The sequence below is a fragment of the Anomaloglossus baeobatrachus genome, chromosome 5, assembly GCF_048569485.1.
Source record: "Anomaloglossus baeobatrachus isolate aAnoBae1 chromosome 5, aAnoBae1.hap1, whole genome shotgun sequence".
NCBI classification, from domain to species: Eukaryota; Metazoa; Chordata; class Amphibia; order Anura; family Aromobatidae; genus Anomaloglossus; species Anomaloglossus baeobatrachus.
This window is the reverse complement of record NC_134357.1, coordinates 584,041,263-584,064,243: the sequence shown is the minus strand read 5'-3', so window position 1 is coordinate 584,064,243 and position 22,981 is coordinate 584,041,263. Positions and strand designations below refer to the sequence as shown.

The 22,981-nt window shown below is 47.2% G+C and overlaps 1 protein-coding gene across 1 annotated transcript in view; it reads right to left on the bottom strand.

Moving 5' to 3' along the window:
* The window catches only part of LOC142313139 (uncharacterized), a 165,098-nt gene that overhangs the window by 25,581 nt on the left and 116,536 nt on the right, over positions 1-22,981 (bottom strand). The window contains exon 11 of the mRNA XM_075352126.1: positions 14,810-14,864. Within this exon, the coding sequence (XP_075208241.1) occupies positions 14,810-14,864 (55 nt within the window). The remainder of the gene's footprint in view (positions 1-14,809; positions 14,865-22,981) is intronic.

The window sequence follows — 22,981 nt, the reverse complement described above, 5'->3', positions numbered from 1 at the left end:
ACCGAGGAGACCGAGCTCCGAGAGGAGACGACGACAGAACACCGAGGAGACCGAGCTCCGAGAGGAGACGACGACAGAACACCGAGGAGACCGAGCTCCGAGAGGAGACGACGACAGAACACCGAGGAGACCGAGCTCCGAGAGGAGACGACGACAGAACACCGAGGAGACCGAGCTCCGAGAGGAGACGACGACAGAACACCGAGGAGACCGAGCTCCGAGAGGAGACGACGACAGAACACCGAGGAGACCGAGCTCCGAGAGGAGACGACGACAGAACAACGAGGAGACCGAGCTCCGAGAGGAGACGACGACAGAACACCGAGGAGACCGAGCTCCGAGAGGAGACGACGACAGAACACCGAGGAGACCGAGCTCCGATAGGAGACGACGACAGAACACCGAGGAGACCGAGCTCCGAGAGGAGACGACGACAGAACACCGAGGAGACCGAGCTCCGAGAGGAGACGACGACAGAACACCGAGGAGACCGAGCTCTGAGAGGAGACGACGACAGAACAACGAGGAGACCGAGCTCTGAGAGGAGACGACAGAACGAGGAGACCGAGCTCTGAGGAGACGACGACAGAACACCGAGGAGACCGAGCCCTGAGAGGAGACGACAGAACACCGAGGAGACCGAGCTCTGAGGAGACGACGACAGAACAACGAGGAGACCGAGCTCTGAGAGGAGACGACAGAACAACGAGGAGACCGAGCTCTGAGAGGAGACGACAGAACAACGAGGAGACCGAGTTCTGAGAGTACACTGTGACAGAGCGGCCATATTGTGTCCAAGAGGAAATATTAAGGTGCCACAGGAGTAATAATAGTAAAACGGCGCCGAGGGTAAGAAAGTAACATGGAGGCGAGTGTGACTAATGACTTATCCTCATAGAGAATAACCTGCACCTACCTCCACCTGCAGAGCCGCACACTAGATATATAATAACCTGCACCTACCTCCACCTGCAGAGCCGCACACTAGATATATAATACTCTGCACCTACCTCCACCTGCAGAGCCGCACACTAGATATATAATACCCTGCACCTACCTCCACCTGCAGAGCCGCACACAGATATATAATACCCTGCACCTACCTCCACCTGCAGAGCCGCACACTAGATATATAATAACCTGCACCTACCTCCACCTGCAGAGCCGCACACTAGATATATAATACCCTGCACCTACCTCCACCTGCAGAGCCGCACACTAGATATATAATAACCTGCACCTACCTCCACCTGCAGAGCCGCACACAGATATATAATACCCTGCACCTACCTCCACCTGCAGAGCCGCACACTAGATATATAATAACCTGCACCTACCTCCACCTGCAGAGCCGCACACTAGATATATAATACCCTGCACCTACCTCCACCTGCAGAGCCGCACACTAGATATATAATACCCTGCACCTACCTCCACCTGCAGAGCCGCACACTAGATATATAATACCCTGCACCTACCTCCACCTGCAGAGCCGCACACTAGATATATAATACCCTGCACCTACCTCCACCTGCAGAGCCGCACACTAGATATATAATACCCTGCACCTACCTCCACCTGCAGAGCCGCACACTAGATATATAATATCCTGCACCTACCTCCACCTGCAGAGCCGCACACTAGATATATAATAACCTGCACCTACCTCCACCTGCAGAGCCGCACACTAGATATATAATACCCTGCACCTACCTCCACCTGCAGAGCCGCACACTAGATATATAATAACCTGCACCTACCTCCACCTGCAGAGCCGCACACAGATATATAATACCCTGCACCTACCTCCACCTGCAGAGCCGCACACTAGATATATAATACCCTGCACCTACCTCCACCTGCAGAGCCGCACACTAGATATATAATACCCTGCACCTACCTCCACCTGCAGAGCCGCACACTAGATATATAATACCCTGCACCTACCTCCACCTGCAGAGCCGCACACTAGATATATAATACCCTGCACCTACCTCCACCTGCAGAGCCGCACACAGATATATAATACCCTGCACCTACCTCCACCTGCAGAGCCGCACACAGATATATAATAACCTGCACCTACCTCCACCTGCAGAGCCGCACACTAGATATATAATACCCTGCACCTACCTGTAGCGGGGTGCCAGGGGTGCCTCTGGCCTTGTAGTCGTGGCCCTTGCAATCAGGCTTACCCCTGGTTCCACCGTCACTATGGGGACAAGAGATGACTTGGTGGGGCAGAGTGTGGTGGTGATGCAGATGTTATCCGGCGCACAAACACTCTTCAGGCAGGGTTCGATGCAATGAACAAACATTCTTTTATTCTTCACAAAGTCCCAAACAAAGCAATAAAGGTGATGATACGCTTTCTTAGCTGGGGGAAGCCTGTCCTTGCGTCCCCTCCAGTGGGGATGTGCCTGACTACTCCACTTCGCCCGGCTCCCACTTCTGGCTACCCACAGCCCGGACCCACACCGGACTGCTTCACACTATGAGGTTCCGCCCGCTCCTTTTCTCACCGGCTTCCCTGATTTCCAGCTCCCACACTCTGCCCCGGCTCTGCTGCTCCGCTCCTGTCCCCGAGACGACTGCTCCCTTGATCTAATCTTTCCCTCACACCCTTGCTCTCTCCTCCCCTTGTCTCTGCCGGCTCCTCCTCCCCACTGTGGTGACAGCCGTCCCACCCGGCCACTAGGGGTACCCTAACACAATACACATGCACATACAAATAAAACATTTTTATTAATAACATTTCCGGGTTAACTATGCTCCCTTTTGCAGGGGGTCTGCTCACCCACTGCATACCTCCACCTGCAGAGCCGCACACTAGATATATAATACCCTGCACCTACCTCCACCTGCAGAGCCGCACACAGATATATAATACCCTGCACCTACCTCCACCTGCAGAGCCGCACACTAGATATATAATACCCTGCACCTACCTCCACCTGCAGAGCCGCACACTAGATATATAATACCCTGCACCTACCTCCACCTGCAGAGCCGCACACAGATATATAATACCCTGCACCTACCTCCACCTGCAGAGCCGCACACTAGATATATAATACCCTGCACCTACCTCCACCTGCAGAGCCGCACACTAGATATATAATACCCTGCACCTGCCTCCACCTGCAGAGCCGCACACTAGATATATAATACCCTGCACCTACCTCCACCTGCAGAGCCGCACACTAGATATATAATACCCTGCACCTACCTCCACCTGCAGAGCCGCACACTAGATATATAATACCCTGCACCTACCTCCACCTGCAGAGCCGCACACTAGATATATAATACCCTGCACCTACCTCCACCTGCAGAGCCACACACTAGATATATACCCTGCACCTACCTCCACCTGCAGAGCCGCACACTAGATATATAATACCCTGCACCTACCTCCACCTGCAGAGCCGCACACTAGATATATAATACCCTGCACCTACCTCCACCTGCAGAGCCGCACACTAGATATATAATACCCTGCACCTACCTCCACCTGCAGAGCCGCACACTAGATATATGGCTGCTCTGTGCTTACAGGACCTGTGATGATGTCACATGGAGGGGAGGAGTCAGGGTCACATGATCAGCTCCTCAGTGTATGCAGGGCTCTGCTGTGCTGGTTGTCATGGTGCTGGATGAGGGGAAGTTTATGTGTGGGGTCAGGAGGCGTTTACAGTGTGGATGTAGCAGAGCCGTGTGTGTACGAGGTGTACGGAGCGGAGCCGCGTGTGTATGAGGTGTACGGAGCGGAGGCGTGTGTGTACGAGGTGTACGGAGCAGAGCCGTGTGTGTACGAGGTGTACGGAGCGGAGCCGTGTGTGTACGAGGTGTACGGAGCAGAGCCGTGTGTGTACGAGGTGTACGGAGCAGAGCCGTGTGTGTACGAGGTGTACGGAGCAGAGCCGTGTGTGTACGAGGTGTACGGAGCAGAGCCGTGCGTGTACGAGGTGTACGGAGCAGAGCCGTGTGTGTACGAGGTGTATGGAGCGGAGCCGTGTGTACGACATGTACAGAGCAGAGCCGTGTGTGTACGAGGTGTACGGAGCAGAGCCGTGTGTGTACGAGGTGTACGGAGCGGAGCCGTGTGTGTACGAGGTGTACAGAGCAGAGCTGTGTGTGTACGATGTGTACATAGCGGAATCGTGTATGTACAATGTATACGGAGCAGAGCCGTGTGTGTACGGAGCGGAGCCGTGTGTGTACGAGGTGCACGGAGCGGAGCCGTGTGTGTACGAGGTGTACGGAGCAGAGCTGTGTGTGTACGAGGTGTACGGAGTGGAGCCGTGTCTGTACGAGGTGTACGGAGCAGAGCCGTGTGTGTACGAGGTGTATGGAGCAGAGCTGTGTGTGTACGGGGTGTACGGAGCAGAGCTGTGTGTGAATGGAGTGGAGCCGTGTATGTACGACGTGTACGGAGCGGAGCCGTGTGTGTACGAGGTGTATGGAGCAGAGCCGTGTGTGTACGAGGTGTATGGAGCGGAGCCGTGTGTACGACATGTACGGAGCAGAGCCGTGTGTGTACGAGGTGTACGGAGCAGAGCCGTGTGTGTACGAGGTGTACGGAGCAGAGCCGTGTGTGTACGAGGTGTACGGAGCGGAGCCGTGTGTGTACGAGGTGTACGGAGCGGAGCCGTGTGTGTACGAGGTGTACGGAGCGGAGCCGTGTGTGTACGAGGTGTACGGAGCGGAGCCGTGTGTGTACGAGGTGTACGGAGCAGAGCCGTGTGTGTACGAGGTGTACGGAGCAGAGCCGTGTGTGTACGAGTTGTACGGAGCAGAGCCGTGTGTGTACGAGGTGTACGGAGTGGAGCCGTGTCTGTACGAGGTGTACGGAGCAGAGCTGTGTGTGAATGGAGTGGAGCCATGTATGTACGACGTGTACGGAGCGGAGCCGTGTGTGTGTACGAGGTGTATGGAGCAGAGCTGTGTGTGTACGAGGTGTACGGAGTGGAGCCGTGTCTGTACGAGGTGTACGGAGCAGTGCTGTGTGTGTACGGGGTGTACGGAGCGGAGCCGTGTCTGTACGAGGTGTACGGAGCAGAGCTGTGTGTGTACGAGGTGTACGGAGTGGAGCCGTGTCTGTACGAGGTGTACGGAGCAGAGCCGTGTGTGTACGAGGTGTATGGAGCAGAGCTGTGTGTGTACGGGGTGTACGGAGCGGAGCCGTGTCTGTACGAGGTGTACGGAGCAGAGCTGTGTGTGAATGGAGTGGAGCCGTGTATGTACGACGTGTACGGAGCGGAGCCGTGTGTGTACGAGGTGTATGGAGCAGAGCCGTGTGTGTACGAGGTGTATGGAGCGGAGCCGTGTGTACGACATGTACGGAGCAGAGCCGTGTGTGTACGAGGTGTACGGAGCAGAGCCGTGTGTGTACGAGGTGTACGGAGCAGAGCCGTGTGTGTACGAGGTGTACGGAGCGGAGCCGTGTGTGTACGAGGTGTACGGAGCGGAGCCGTGTGTGTACGGAGCGCAGCCGTGTGTGTACGAGGTGTACGGAGCGGAGCCGTGTGTGTACGAGGTGTACGGAGCGGAGCCGTGTGTGTACGAGGTGTACGGAGCAGAGCCGTGTGTGTACGAGTTGTACGGAGCAGAGCCGTGTGTGTACGAGGTGTACGGAGTGGAGCCGTGTCTGTACGAGGTGTACGGAGCAGAGCTGTGTGTGAATGGAGTGGAGCCATGTATGTACGACGTGTACGGAGCGGAGCCGTGTGTGTGTACGAGGTGTACGGAGCAGAGCTGTGTGTGTACGAGGTGTACGGAGCAGAGCCATGTGTGTACGGAGCGGAGCCGTGTATGTACAATGTGTACGGGGCAGAGTCGGGTGTGTACGAAGTGTACAGAGCAGAGCTGTGTGTGTACGATGTGTACATAGCAAAGCCGTGTATGTACATTGTGTACGAAGCAGAGCCGTGTGTGTACGGAGCGGAGCCGTGTGTGTACGAGGTGTACGAAGCAGAGCCGTGTGTGTACGGAGCAAAGCCGTGTGTGTACGAGGTGTACGGAGCAGAGCTGTGTGTGTACGATGTGTACATAGCGGAATCGTGTATGTAAAATGTATACGGAGCAGAGCCGTGTGTGTACGGAGCAGAGCCGTGTGTGTACGGAGCGGAGCCGTGTGTGTACGGAGCGGAGCCGGGTGTGTACGAGGTGTACGGAGCGGAGCCGTGTGTGTACAGAGTGGAGCCGGGTGTGTACGAGGTGTACGGAGCGGAGCCGTGTGTGTGCACGAGGTGTATGGAGCAGAGCTGTGTGTGTGCACGAGGTGTATGGAGCAGAGCTGTGTGTGTATGGAGTGGAGCCGTGTGTGTATGAGGTGTACAGATAGATCTGAAAATAAGGAGCGCGGATAGTGTAACACCAAAGTGATCAGTGGGGTATACCTGGAAAATATACACTCACCTGGATCAGTTGTGACAGTCACAACCACTAGTGCGCATGAGATAATGGCGTCTGCTGCAGCCCCACGTGGATGAGCATACAAGATAAGGCAGAAAAGGGGTTAATGCTGTGCATCAGCCAAATGAAGACGTATAATGTTGATGAAGATGAGTATTCTTTTATTTCATAGGTCTACGCGTTTCAAGGTGACAACCTCTTCCTCAGGACCAATGCATCAACAACAAGTACAACATACATGAAGATGACAGATATATATACACACAACTGATGGAAAGAAACGCCCACTGAAAGAAAAAAAAAATCAGTGGGAAGATCCTCCAACTGCATGACATGGCATGCATTTCTTTTAATGAAAATTTTAGTGTGGTGTGATCCTTGATATATATGAGTGATCCTTTTATGTAGATACTTTGTATTTTCGGTTCCATTCCATTTTGGGGTTGCCTTTTTGTTGATCAGTCATCTGCTCTTTCACATACATGATTGTCCTCCCTTGTAGTTTCTTCGAGTGGCTTTTTTGCATCTTGAAACATGATTGAAAGACTATTTAATTATGACCTTTTTCTTCTCTTGGGCTACGTATGCATTTTTGATGCATTGGATGATATGCTTGCACTGTTTTTTATCTCAGGATTTTTTGTTTTTCGGGTTTTCTGTCACTTGGTTTCTATATGATAGAATCCTGCACTTTAGTTGCCGGTAAGGGCATGCGCACTAATCTTTTTCTCACGGTCTGAACTTATGTGACCCAATTACTTGGCAGGACATGCGCAGTAACTATCTTCCCACGGTCTGAACTTATGTGACCTGATCTGATCAACGCTTTGGTATAGCGCTCGCTCCAGAGCTTTGAGTATAATACGGATTCAGTAGTATTTGTCTGTCTCTCTTCCTCCTCCGTGGATCTAATACTTTTTCAGTGTAAAAAATCTTTTTGTCACAGGAAGTTTTTAATAGTTAGTTCTTAATAGTGTAATTTTAATATATATTTATATATGTTTTTTATAGTAAATTTTTAAAGAAATTAATGTTTTCTGGTCTTCACTTTTTATGATCCATCAGGACCTTTTATATAAATATTTTTTTTTTTATATATAAATATATTTTATGATACACATATATATTTACATAATTCTATGATACATATTTTTTTCACGTGTCTTTACACATTTAATTCTAGGTGTATACACATGTATATATAAATGAACATATTATCACTATATATATATATATATATATATATTTTTATAGATAAAAAAATAGTCATATATATATATTTTTTCTTGTTAACACGCGAACATGCATTTTTCAGTATCTGTTTTTTCTTGTGGCACTGGTGAACTCCTTGTCCGGTTCACCTCAAGTGTTTTAATCACTTTTTGGAGACCTTAATAAAGAGGTCTGTCCGATTCACACTTCTTCTTTTTGTTTCTGCTCCTTCTTGGTTCTTCTTTTCTTGTTCTTTTTGTGGAACTATTGGTGGTGATCACCACTAGAATGGTGACTTGGTTTTTAGTTATAGGGCTATCACCCATATAAGGGTTCTAGTCCTTTTATAAACACATACACATACACTTTTGTCTTTTTTTTTCTTTTTTTCTTTCTTTATTATGTTTTTATTTTTCTTTATTAACGTTTATATATTTATTATTTTTTGCATAATAATATGTTATCCTTGAATATATGTGAATTTGATGTACTACTATGAATTTGCCATGTCATGCAGTTGGAGGATCTTCCCACTGATTTTTTTTTTCTTTCAGTGGGCGTTTCTTTCCATCAGTTGTGTGTATATATATCTGTCATCTTCATGTATGTTGTACTTGTTGTTGATGCATTGGTCCTGAGGAAGAGGTTGTCACCTTGAAACACGTAGACCTATGAAATAAAAGAATACTCATCTTCATCAACATTATACGTCTTCATTTGGCTGATGCACAGCATTAACCCCTTTTCTGCCTTATCTTGTATGCTCTATGAGGTGTACAGAGCAGAGCTGTGTGTGTGCGAAGCGTAGCTGCGTGTGTATATGATGTATACAGATTATGGTGTGGTATACCATTGTGTACAGCAGACGTCTTAATTGATTTGATGGTGGAACCGGTGGTATGGCCAATTTTCCAAAGAGTCCCAGGAGCCAATTTTCAAAACACAAATGCAGCATCAGGAACTCCGTCAGTACATGTGTACAGCACCAAGCAAAGTGCAGCTAACAAAGGTAGCCCAAAACTTGAACTTACAATTCCCAGTATGTCCTTAACCATTGTAAGGAGACACCGGGAGGAATTCTCATCAGTCACAGTAACATAATTTCTAAGGCTGAAGGAAGACCTTATGTCCATCTAGTTCAGTCTATTTTTAGTGCCGCTGTTCTGCAGCGTTGAACCAGGGGATGGCAAAAACCCAACGAGTAGAAGCCAATTTTCCCCATAGGTAAAAAAATTCCTTCCCAACTCCTAAAGCTGGGTCTCCTATCTACGACTAATATTATGTTGTTCATAACCTTCTATACTGTTACTAACAAGAAAAGCATCCATTCCTGTAATATATTCCTTCAGTGATTTGGCCATCACCACTTCCTCAGGAAGAGAGTTCCAGATCCTCACTTACTGTGAAGAACCCTCATCTATGCTGGTGAAGAAATTTTCTTTCCTCCAAACGAAGAGAATGCCCCCTTGTTCTTGTCACAGTCCTTGGTACAGATCATGGGAGAGATTTCTGTATTACCCTCTGATATACTTGTACATATTTATTAGGTCTCCCCTAAGTCTTCTCTTTTCTAGAGTAAATAGACCTAATTTTGATAACCTTTCCGTGTATTGTAATGCACCCACTCCATTTATTATTTTAGTAGCCCGCCTTTGAACACTTCAAGTTCAGTCATGTCTTTCTTAAGCACCGGCGACCAAAATTTCACACAATACTCCAAAGCCCCCGTCACACACAGCGAGATCGCTGAAACGTCATAGGTTTTGTGACGTATCAGCAACCTCGCTAGCGATATCGCTGTGTGTGAAAAGCAGCAGCGAGTGGGCCCCTGCTGCTACGTCGCTGATCGTGACACAACGATCAAGACCATTTTTTGCTCGTTGGTCTCCCGCTGTGCAGCACACATCGGCATGTTTGACGGTGGGAGCCCAACGAGCGCCAAGCAACGGACTGGGTGCTGGAGGAATCTCCAGTAATGCTAGGCCTGGATTCAGTTACCTGCATTGCACTCCGGAGCAATCACCTGAGCTCCGGAATGCAGCCTAGACAGCACCGCGAGTGCCGAGTGATTGATTCCCCGGCGATTATGGTTCAGTTCATGACAGCTGAAGACATGCCGGGCTGATCTACGGTGCTCTCACCTGAACTCCGGATTGCACCCCGGCCTGTCCGCAGCTGGTATGAACTGAACCGCAATCGCCGGGGAATCAATCACTCAGCACTCACGGTGCAGTCCAGCAAACTCTGAGATCAGACCAGGCTGCAGCTGAGAGCTCCGGAGTGCAGTGCAGGTAACTGAATCCAGGCCTCGCATTACAGGAGATTCCTCCGGTAGCCAGCAGGGAGCCGCCGTTACACAGGTCGCTGGTGGCTGATCTCTGATCGCTGTGGAGATCTGCCTGATTGACAGCTCACCAGCGACCATGTAGTGACGTTCCAGTGATCCCTGCCAGGTCGAATCGCTGGTGTGTCGCTACGTGTAACGGGACCCCAATTGTGGTGTGACGAGTGATTTGTACAGAGGGAGAATGATGTTTTCATCTCGTGCCCCCAGACCTCTTCTAATGCATCTCATCACCCTATTTGCTTTGGTGGCAGCTGCCTGACACTAGGCACTCCAATTTAGCTTCTTATTGACTAAGATGCCCAAGTCTTTTTCCATGTCTGATTTCCCCAGCAGTTTCCCATTTAGTAAGTAATCGTAGCATCTGTTTCTCCTTCCCATGTGCATAACCTTACACGTATCTGTGTTAAACCTCATTTGCCATTTTTCAGCCCAATTCTCTCAAATCCATCTGTAGTTGCAAACTGTCCTCCTTTGTGTTAACTACCTTACATAGTTTTGTATCATCTGCAAATACTGATATTTTACTCTGTAAGCCATCCACCAGATCATTAATAAATATATTAAATAATATAGGGCCCAGTACAGATCCCTGTGGTACCCCACTAATAACCCTGGCCCAATCTGTGTATCAACCATTAATAACCACTCTTGGACTGTGGATGATACAGGTACTGATCAGATGTAGTCGGTATCACAAATAAACATGTGCATCTAGGTACCTTATAGATGAAATCTTCCCTGATTTAAGTAATTTCCGCTCTTTTTTCTCCACGTATTAAAGATGCCATGATGAGATTTTGTCGAGGGCGGGGAGGACGCCGCCGCTGCTGCGCTCTCGCTAACGCTCGGGTCCGGCGCTGCTGCGGCTGCTGCTCGGTGGCTCAAGCGGTGGGCCGGATCCGGGGACTCGAGTGGCGCTCCTCGCCCGTGAGTGAAAGGGGTGGTTGGTTTGGGGGATTTACTCCGTGACGCCACCCACGGGTCGTGGTGAAGATGGGCACCACCGCTGCTGATGACGGGGATCCTGGGAGCGATGGTAGGATCAGCTGGGATGTTGTTTTCCCCCTCCGTGGGTAGGGGTCGGTGGTCCCGGGGCCGGATGATGTGACGGGGAGGCAGGGTTAGTGAGGTGCAGGGTTGCAGGGACAGCGCGGCGCGGTGCCGGATGGCAGGGGTGTACTCACTCAGTAAGAGATGCACAAAGTCCTCGGTAAACCAAATGGCTGGATGGACAGGTCCCGCAGCCGGCTGCAGTGTCTCTCCCCGGACAGGTGATGGCGGCTGTCTTTCCCTGCACCTTGATGTTCTCGTTTGACTACTATGGATCCCCAACGGTAGTCCGCTCCCCGGTGTATGGGTACCGGAGGAGCCCGTTTGCCCGCAGGCGCTGGCCCTTGGGTCTCTAGTCTTAGGCGGTAGCTGTATACCCTCACGGTGTGGGCGGTTGCCTTCAATTGGGACTTTTGCTGTTAGGAAACCCCTGTTCCAGTCACATTCGGATCTGACTATTGTCGGCGGCTCCAAGCCTGGTTGGGGTCCGATGGCCCTGCCTGTGTGTGCTGGCTTCACTTCACTCCCCGGTCGGTACCGGCGGGCCGTCGCCCGACCTCGGTCCTACGGTTCCGCGTTGCTTCACCACTCCTGCAGACGGCCACCACCGTCTGCCAACCTTGCTGTCAGTGCCTGGGCCACAAACCCAGACACCCAAGTGTTTACTCCTCAAACTCCAAACTCTGTCACTTTTCCCGCCTCCAGGACTGTGAACTCCTCGGTGGGTGGAGCCAACCGCTTGGCTCCATCCCACCTGGTGTGGACATCAGACCCTGGAGGGAGGCAACAAGGATTTTGTGTTTGGCTGGTGTCCCTGTCTACTGGGGGTGGGGTGTTTGTGTGTTATCTGTGACGACCTGGCTAGTCCAGGGCGCCACAATTTCACATCCACAGCTTGTCGTTGCACACTTCCCTCCTCTCCATTTTCAGCAGCGCTTCCCGACATGGTACCCTTAAAAATAAAAGTATCAGTTTACTGACCTATAAAAATAAATATCTCCCTACTGCATCCCTGAAAAAATAATTGCTCCTCTCTACTTACTGCAAAAAAAATCCCCCACACTGCTCAGCTCCATAATATGCCCCTCTCCATTATCCCCCCAGAGTGCCCCTCTCCATAATGTCACCCCCACACACTGAGCCTCTCCATAATGTCACCTCCACACACTTTGAGCCATTCCGTGATAACCCCCACAAACACACACTGAGCCTCTCCATAATATACCTTTTCCCCGTGCCCCTCTCCATAATATCACCCCTCTTACGCTGCCCCTCTCCAAAATATCCTTTCAAATTGCCCCTGCCCCTAATATTTTCCTACATTGCCCCCTTTGAATAAAGACCAACTGCCCCTTGCTTTATTGTGCCTCCTTTAAAAATCTTGCCTCCCCCATATTGTTAACAACCTCATGTCCTAATAGTTAGCTTCTGGCACTTCAAATAGCATAATTGTACACACTTATTGGGCATCAATGGATGACCAAATTGAAGGAGTGACACCATTTTCCAATAAAAAACAATCTTTATTTGAACACATAATTAAAATATTTTTAGCATAAAGGAACCGAATAAAAGAGAGACACTGGCAGGAAAATAATTGAGTCCCTATAGTAGTCCTAGATCAATAACTGGGATATTCACACCAAAATCCAGATAAATGTATATATTACAGCCAAATATCATGTATTGATGGGCAAATGCAGACTCTGCGGCTCTAACTGTCTACTGTCTTGTCTAGTCTGTCTACTGTAACTTGTATATGTATTTTGTATGTAACCCCCTTCTCATGTACAGCACCATGGAATCAATGGTGCTCTATAAATAAATAATAATAATAATAATAACTGCGTTATTACCAATATTGTAATTAATCCTCATCACACAATTCCCCTATGAATGATTTATGAAAGAGTATATAGGGTCCCTTGTGCAAGAAAATAATTAAAGAGTACAATATAGGTTCAAGTGAAAGCACATGAAGATTACCACAGAGCCCGCATGCGTCCATCAAGAGAAATGAATCATTGAAGATAGGCTGACACAAAATACAATAGTATCACAGAATTACATCACCTGGATGGAAGTGACCTGCCGTGACCCTCACACTCCGACACGTGTTTCGCAAATGGCTTTCTCGAGGACACGCTCCTCGAGAAAGCCATTTGCGAAACACGTGTCGGAGTGTGAGGGTCACGGCAGGTCACTTCCATCCAGGTGATGTAATTCTGTGATTACTTATTTATTTATTCTTATGAGTATAAATCATTCATAGGGGAATTGTGTGATGAGGATTAATTACAATATTGGTAATAATGCAGTTAGAGCCGCAGATTCTGCATTTGCCCATCAATACATGATATTTGGCTGTAATATATACATTTATCTGGATTTTGGTGTGAATATCCCAGTTATTGATCTAGGACTACTATAGGGACTCAATTATTTTCCTGCCAGTGTCTCTCTTTTATTCGGTACCTTTATGCTAAAAATATTTTAATTATGTGTTCAAATAAAGATTGTTTTTATTGGAAAATGGTGTCACTCCTTCAATTTGGTCATCCATTGATGCCCAATAAGTGTGTACAATTACTCCCCCATATTGTGCCTTGGAAGTAACTCTGATCCTCCTCCCTCCTCATAATTAGACATTTGATCTTCAGCTCCTCCATGGAGCGCTTACCGCAGCCAGATGTCTCAGATGTGGCAGCAACATGATGACATCACCAACGTATTGACCTCATCACGCTGCTGCACATCAGGGCTGTTGAGTACGGGCGCTCCTCTGCCCCAGTCCCGCTGCCTCAGTATTGAAATTTATTTACTTCTGAAAGATGCAAATGCATTTGAAAGTAGGAAGGAGAGAGCGGCGCCTGCAGGACAGGTCCGCAGGGTGCAGCAAATACCATGGTAGGCCACATGCATAAGTTGTGCAGGTCTGGTATGTCACAAGTAATTGCGATAAAACAGATTTCACAGTGAAGAAATGAGCGACACATGTATACAGAATACAATCACAATATTACCAGCATGTGATTTCCCTTGTCAATAACTAATGGTCACCGTTGGCGTTATCATATCTATATCCCTCTAGCAGGGAAATGTCAATGTCATTCTGCTTGTTGCTGTTGGGAACTTATCTAGACAATACTCAGCAGTGCACAGGCCCTATTGAGGTCGGAGACTCTATCCAATAGGCCAAAGTCTAAGCTGGGGGAGCTCTGCACACATTACTGGCTTCCTGAATGCTATGCAGTGTGACCTAAGTCAATGCTCAATATTGTTATCTCTGCACAGGAAGCAACGGTCAATGGAAATTGGGCCTAGTTCAGATGAGGTCACAGTCTTCTACTGGTCCTAATCACACTTCTTACACTAGCACTCGTCACGATCTCCCTCTAGGTCTAGGTCTGGATATTCCCCTCAGCTGAGGTCACTAAACTTCCCCTCAGCTCACGTATAGCTCAGGCTTTCTCTGGGATCTGATCACTCTTGGACCCTTCTGTGGCGATGGTGGCTGTAAGTCTACTTCGCGTCCACACGACCTGCCTGGTACAGGCACTGGCTCCAACTCCTACCCTTCTCAGCTTGGCTGAGTCTTTTATATTTAGCAACTGTACCACAACTGTCACCTTAACCTGTGTTTCTTCCAAATTCTTCCTACAAGAAAACACACTCTCCGCTCTATAGTTCCTACTTGTTCTTCCTGTCCAGGAAATGGTGATCTTCATTTGCAGATACTGCAGGATGTTAACTAAGTGCATCTTCCGTTCACCACCCTCTTACATTCTTCCTCTTTTGAAACTCGCCAGTCTCCAGGCGTGAAGATTCGATCTGTACACTGAAACATTTCCATGGATAAGATAAAATCTGTGCTGCCGAATTGAAGAAAAATCCAGAGGTAGATGACAGAACTATGGTTTATTTGTCGCTGCATCTGAGTCAACAAGACTCTTTCATCAGGGCAACCAGCACAGATTTTATCCATCCCATGGAAATGTTCCATATTTAATTTGTAGATATTACAGCTTGCCTGATTTTCACTGTTGTCAAAGTTTGTGTGTTACACAACCTCACTCCTGACACTTTCCTACTATGTTATCCTGGTAAGACCCTATTGCGATTCACACGCTCTTGAGGCTCTTCAGAGGTGGGTCTAATGTTGCCAATATTTGAGCACATTCTTGCTTCTTCTGTATGATGTGCAGATAAAATTGCCCTGTGAGTATCTCGTGGGTGAAACACCAGCATGGGCACGCTCAGTTCTTCAAGCCCCTCTTGCAGTGTTTTGACAGTTCCACTTGGAACCTCAGTACTTCAGTCTGGGATTCACCCTCTGACTCTTTCTGGAGCTAACTAATCTTCTCTACCATGCCAGCTGGCTGCACTAAACCATCCCAACACAGGCCTTGGATATTTCCAGCTCCACAACAGTCCAGAACAAAGGCTGATATGCTCAAACACAGTACTTCTTTTAATGACAGCAGTGTACCGCGAACTACACGGACGGTCACTCTTTCCATCGACTGATGTAAATGACTGTTTTATTCTCACACACCCGACTGTTCACTGGTTGCAAGTTCTAGCTTTGCCTCTTCTCCGGAGCCACTATCCTCTTCCACAAAGTGTCGCGTGCTGGCTCCTCTCAAGTTGCTTTCAAGTCCTGGGGTAATGTCGATATCTTTCAGCAGGTGAATGGCACTGTGTCCCTCACCCCTTAGCGTTCTGCATCACAACTCCACCATCCACGAGGTAGGATACCTCTGGCTACCATCCTGTGTTCTCCATGTCTTCGCCCACCTTCTGCTGTCACACGACAATGGGCGGACCTTATTCCTCCAGTTTGCCCTCCGGGGGTGATCACTACTCACCATAGACTGACTCTTCCAGGTGTGGACCTCTTGCGAATCTTAATGGGTCTATTTCTGAGGGGGCTTTTTATTTTCCTTCCCATATTCTTCCCACAAACTCATATCTCTATCCATACCACTCTTCTACTGGGATGGGTAACTGGTTGGCAGCCACCACTCGTATAGTTGGGTTCTCTCTGGATCGGGCAAAACTGGGGAAGTGTTGACAGAAATGTTCTTCTAGCATTGTGGTCAAGGGAGACTTTGTGTCCACTAGCCAACGAAACGTACGTCTGCTCACTTCAGCCCACATTGTGGGGCTTTCAGAAATTATGTCTTAGGAGCCTTTCATCCTCCATACAATGGGTGTCCCAGACCACTAAGCACATTAATTTAATGACCACCCCCACTGCTGATTTCCTTGTGGGGCCCCTTGCCTCCACGGGTCCAGCACTCGACTATGCTAGTCTAGAGGGCGATTAGGCCAGTATCACTGTTCTCTGGCTGAGGGTTACCCCAGTTCCAGTATCTCTTCAATCTCTTCATCCCAGGATACAGAGTTTGGTTCTGAGATGGGTGCAGTGGTTCTTCTTATGCTGTGTAGTTTCCGTCTAATTTTTCTCATCTCCTGCCGTAACTCATGAGCCTAGTTTGACTCATCAGTGAGCAACACTGTAGCGGTTTTTTCATGGCTCCAGACCATACACATCACAGTCAGGGCCTTTCGTTCACAGACTCTAGCTTCTGCTCCGACCTCAAAAAAGCTCATAATAAGGTTATAGCATAATTGTTCTTACAGGTAGGTATCTCTAGGCCCACAGCTATCTCTCCATATCTTGTCCCACGGTCATTCTCCCATATTTTCACTGTCAGTCCACTTAGTTATGTAAGCTGTTACATTTTGAAGATTGATCACCTATTGAGCCACCATCTTCCCCTCTCTCTGAACCCGATGGAACTGGCAAATGCGTAAATTGCCCAAATTGGTCATATCGCTGTGCATGTTTTCTAGGATCCTAATCACCTTGTCTACCGTGTCATGTTCTCAGCGTTGTCTAAACATGACCCTCTGTTGAACCTCTCTGTCCAAGGTTAGCAAAGCTATTTCTGCCTGTTAGTAAGTCAGGAGTCATAGGATGCATTGACACAATCGCACAACAGTAAATTGTCACCCGTAAATTTTGGCAGGTTGCTAAACATAGCCCCAAGAGGAAGGCTGTCACTGACTGATCCGTCATTTCTACGCTCGAATGTTGCATCCTACTGACTATGCCAAGTGTGAGCAGGTGGTTTGATGGCAACGGCGCAGATAATGAGGAGAGAAGTAACTGAGCCAACAATGGTTTATTGAACTTTATACAGAGTATGGCACAAGTAATAGCGATAGAACAGATAATTTCACAGTGAAGAAATCAGCGACACTTATATAAAATCACAATATTACGAACACATTATTATTATCATTAACTGTCATTGTTGGCGTTGTCTTATCTAACTCTCTCTAGCAGGGAAACGTCAGTGTCATTCTACTTGTTGTTATCCATTTATCTAAACACTACTAAACAGTGCAAAGGCTCTGAGTCGGAGACTCTCTCTGCTAGGTGACAAGTCCAAGTTGGGGGAGGTCTGCACAATCTTTTCTATCTGCTGGGCCTAGTTCAGATTGGTCTACAGTCTTCTACTGGCACTGATCACAGTTTTTCCACTGGTTCGGGTCATAGTCGGCTTCTACTGGTGCAGGTCACAGTCATCTACTGGCGCTTGTTCTGGGTCTTATACTGGTGTAGATTATGGGTCTTCCTCTCAGCTCAGGCCAAGGCTCTTCAGGCCCTGTCACACACAGAGATAAATCTTTGGCAGATCTGTGGTTGCAGTGAAATCATGGACATATTGTTCCATATGTACACAGCCACAAACCTGGCACTGATTGTCCACAATTTCACTGCAACCACAGATCTATCTCTGTGTGTGACAGGGTCTTTCCCCTCAGCTTAGGTAACCGATCTTCCTCTCTGCTCAGGTATAGCTCAGGCCCTCTCTGGGATCGAACCGCTCTTGGAGCCTTCTGTGGTGATGGTGGCTGTAATCCCCCTTCACAGCTACAAGACTTACCTAGTACAGGCTTTGGCACTAACTCCTCTATTTTTTATATTTAGCAACTGCACCACAACTGTCACCTGACCCGCTGTCTCTTCCAAATTCTTTCCTTGAGGAACCACAATCTCCCCTCTTTAGTTCCTGCTTGTTCTTTCTGAGCAGCAAATCTTCACTTACAGATACTGTAGGATGTTAATTGAGTATGTCTTCTGTTCACCACCCTTTTACAGCTACAGTTAGTTATTGATCAGCCGCTAATGCAGTAAATATACCCAGTCTAGCAATGGACTTGGCAGACTTTTGAATTACTAGCAGACTTCCCTAGTGAGTAGACAGAAGAAACGCGTTGGGGGATTATCTGGACAAAAAAATCCTTCTGACAAAGGTAACATGGCCATAGGATAGAGGTCCCTCTCCCTAAAGTGTTGAGAATCAACACTGAAGTGATGTTATATGGCTGCTAGTTTGTCTATTTGGCATTTCTATGTATGTCTGTCTATGTCGCTACTGTGTTTCCCCTAAAATAAGACACTGGGACACTTTTTTTTTGCACCAAAAAAAGCGCTAGGGCTTATTTTCAGGGTAGGTCTTATTCTCGGGGAAACATGAATGGGGGAAATTTTACCCCCCCCCAAAAATGCAGACCCCCCTTCCCAGGAGAATCCTACCAGACCCAGGGCATCTGTGTGGCTGCCAGGTCTGCCTGCGATATTCGGCAGGCGCTCCCAGCAGGTATGCTGCACGCCGTCCTCCCCTGCTTCTGACCGACACTCACATAGAACAGATCGCACATACACACACACACATAAGATCGCACACACAATCACGCACACACACACTAACATCCGTTTGTAGCACTTGCTTCTGGCCGGCAGAGGACTTTCTGCCCTCCTGTCTCTATGAAGCGTTCCACCGCGCACTGCACTGCATCCCAGGATCGTCTGCCGGCAGAAGCAATCAATATCTCCTAATGTGGCGAGTGTGTGTGATCTGATGTATGCAATCTACTACAGATCCTCCCATTTGGCGTCTGGTATGATCGTAGGGTCTTCTGTCTTCTTTCTTTTGGTGTGCGTTCCACCGTGCTCCACTGCACTGCATCCCAGAAGCAATCAGTATCTCCTGAGTCCTGATGTGGTGAGCGTGTGTGTGCAATTTGATGTTTGATTGTGTGTGCAATCTGATGTAAGTGTGCAATCTGATGTGTGCGGTAGAGCGATCTGATGTGTGCGGGTGTGATGTTTGTGCTATCTGATGTGTGATTGAGCGTGCAATCTGATGTGTGTGAGTGTGTGATCTGATTTGTGCGCGATCTGATGATGTGTCATTGAGAGATCTACTGCAGGTCCTCCCATTCGGCGTCTGAGTATGATTGCGGGGTCTTCTCTCTTCTTCTCTCTGTTGGGGGTATCTGCTGTCTATAATGATATGTCCTGCTATATTCTTTAACTTTTTTAGCGGCACGGACACTTCATTATCATTATAGAACTGTGACTAGGGCTTATTATTGGGCTAGGGCTTATATTTAACCCCTTAAGGACGAAGCCAGTTTTGTACTTAATGCCCAGGCCATTTTTTGCAATTTTGACCAGTGTCACTTTATAAGGTTATAACTCTGGAATGCTTCAATGGATCCCGGTGATTCTGAGATTGTTTTTTCGTGACATATTGGGCTTCATGTTAGAGGTAAATTTAGGATGATATTTTTTTATTTTATTTGTGACAAAATCTGAAATTTGACAAAAAAATTAAAAATTTTGCAATTTTCAAACTTTTAATTTTTATGCCCATAAACCAGAGAGTTATGTCACACAAAATAGTTAATAAATAACATTTCCCACATGTCTACTTTAGATCAGCGCAATTTTTGAAACAAAATTTTTTTTTGTTAGGAAGTTAGAAGGGGTCAAAGTTCATCAGCAATTTCCCATTTTTTCAACAAAATTTACAAAACCATTTTTTAGGGACCACATCCCATTTGAAGTGACTTTGAGAGGCCTAGGTGACAGAAAATACCCCAAAGTGACACCATTCTAAAACCTGCACCCCTCAAGGTACTCAAAACCACATCCAAGAAGTTTATTAACCCTTCAGGTGCTTCACAGGAACTAAAGTAGTGTGGAATGAAAAAAAATAAAAATTAATATTTAACCTAAAAATGTTGCTTTAGCACTAATTTTCTTACTTTTTCAAGAGGTAACACCAAAAATTGGACCTCACACTTTGTTACCCACTTTCTTATGAGCGCGCCGATACCCCACATGTGGTCAGAAACCTTTGTTTGGGTAAATGGGAGAGCTTGGAACGAAAGGAGCAATATTTGAATTTTGGAAAGCAAAGTTGGCTGAAACAGATTGCGGGCACCATGTTGCATTTGCAGATCCCCTAAGGTACCTAAACAGCAGGAACCCCCCTCAAGTGACCCCATTTTGGAAACTAGACCCCTTAAGGTTTCTATCGAGGGGTATAGTGAGCATTTTGGACCCACAGGTACTTCACAGATTTTGATAACGTTACGTTGTCATATTGAAAATTGTCATTTTTTTTCTCAAAAATGTTGCTTTGACATCAATTCTCTCACTTTTTCAAGAGGTAATTCCAAAAATTTGACCAAAATGTTTGTTACCCACTTTTTTATGAGCGCGGTGATACCTCACATGTGGTCTGAAACCTTTGTATGGACAAATGGGAGGGCTTGGAACAAAAGGAGCAATATTTGAATTTTGGAAAGGAAATTTGGCTGAAAAAGATTGCGGGCACCATGTCGCATTTGGAGGACCCCTAAGGTACGTAAACAGCAAAAAAACACCACAAGTGATCCCATATTGGAAACTAGGCCTCTCAAGGAATTTATCTAGATGTTTGGTGAGTACCCTGAACCCTCCCCTCAGGTGCTTCACAGAAGTTTATAACGTTGAGCCATGAAAATAAAATTTTACCACAAAATTGTTATTTCAACCAGGTAGCTTTTTTTCACAAGGGTAACAGGAAAAAAAAATCACCATGAAATTTATTGTGCAATTTCTCCTGAGTTTGGTGATATATTATATGTGGTGGAAATCAACTGTTTGGGCACACGGCAGGTCTTGGAAGGGAAGGAGTGCAATTTGACTGCAAAATTGGCTGGAATCAATAGCGGACACCATGTTGCATTAGGAGAGCCCCTGAGGTGCCTAAGCAGTGGAGGTCCCCCACAAGTGACCCCATTCTGGAAAATAGACCCCTCAAGGAATTTATCTAGATGTTTGGTGAGTACCCTGAACCCCCAGGTGCTTCACAGAAGTTTATAATGTTGAGCTGTGAAAATAAAAAAAATACATTTTTACCACAAAATTGTTACTTCAACCACATAGCTTTTTTTTTTAACAAGAGTAAAAGGAAAAAAAAAGCAGCATAAAATTTATTGTGCAATTTCTCCTGAGTATGCTGATACCTTATGTGCGGTGGAAATCAACCGTTTGGGTGCACAGCAGGGCTCGGAAGGGAAAAAGTGCCATTTGACTGAACATTTGGCTGGAATAATTAGTGGACACTATGTCGCATTTGGAAAGCCCCTAAAGTGCCTAAACAGTGGAGGTCCCCCACAAGTGACCCCATTCTGGAAACAAGACACCTCAAGGCTTTTATCTAGGTGTATATTGAGCATTTTGAATCCACGAATACTTCACAGAATTTGATAAGCTTAGGTTGCCATATTGAAAATTTTCATTTTTTTCACAAAAATGTTTCTTTAGCATCACATTTCTCACTTTTTCAAGAGGCAACAACAAAACGTGGACCCCACAGGTTGTTATCCAATTTCTTGTGAGCGCAGGGATACCCCATATGTGGCCAAAAACCTCTGTTTGGATAAATGGGAGGGCTTGGAATGGAAGGAGCACCATTGGAATTTTGGAAAAGTTGAAATAAATTGCGCGCACCATGTCACATTAGCCGGGCCTCTTGGGTACCTATACATTAGAAACCCCCCACAAGTGACCCCATTTTGGAAACTGGACCCCTCAAGGATTTTATTCTGGAGTATAGTAAGCATTTTGAATCCACAGGTACTTCACAAAAATGTTGCTGTAGCAACAATATTCTCACTGTTAGGCTATGTGGCCATGATCCAGCGACACGGCGTCCAGTACACAGTGTCAGCCTTCCTGGAGAGATGGGAGTGTTGTCCACGGGAGAACGCAGCTGCCAATGCCCACGATTTGGGTTCAGGCTGCTGTGGACTTTAGTTCTATTCTACCTGCAGAGAACACTCATCTCCGCAGCATAAATTGACATGCTGAGGCTCGGGAAGCTGCACCACAGGTCGGTTTATGCTGCGGAGAAAAGAAGCCCAGTGGGCATGGGATTTCTAAAAATCCTTCCACTGTGCTTCTACTGCACAACGCAGCGTTATGGATGCAGGGAAAACACTCTGCGCCCAAAACGCTGCAAACCCTGATTGTGGGCACACAGCGTAAAATGCTACAATGGATCAATGGATAGATGTCAAACATATATAACGTCCCACCCCCTGCATATTCTAAGCTGGTGCCCTGTAGTGCCTTTCATTTTTTTTTAATTATTTATAAATAAATAATTAAAAAAACAAACAAACGTAGGGTCCCCCCAAATTAGATCACCAGCCAAGGTGAAGCTGACAGCTGGGGTCTGGTATTCTCAGGGTGGGAAGAGCCATGGTTATTGGACTCTTCCCAGCCTAAAAATAGCAGGCCGCAGCCGCCCCAGAAGTGGCGCATCCATTAGATGTGCCAATGCTGGCGCTTCGCCCCAATTCATCCCGTTGCCCTGGTGCGGTGGCAAGCGGGGTAATAAATGGGGTTGATACCAGATGTGTAATGTCACCTGGCATCAAGCCCAGCAATTAGTTATGTCACGGCGTCTATTTGATACCAGACATAACTAATTGACAGTAATAAAAAAAAAAAAAAATTGACAAAAAAAAAAAATATATTTGAAAAAACACTCCCCAAAAACAATCGGGTCCCTGCTGTAATCCATTGTGAAAGTCCCG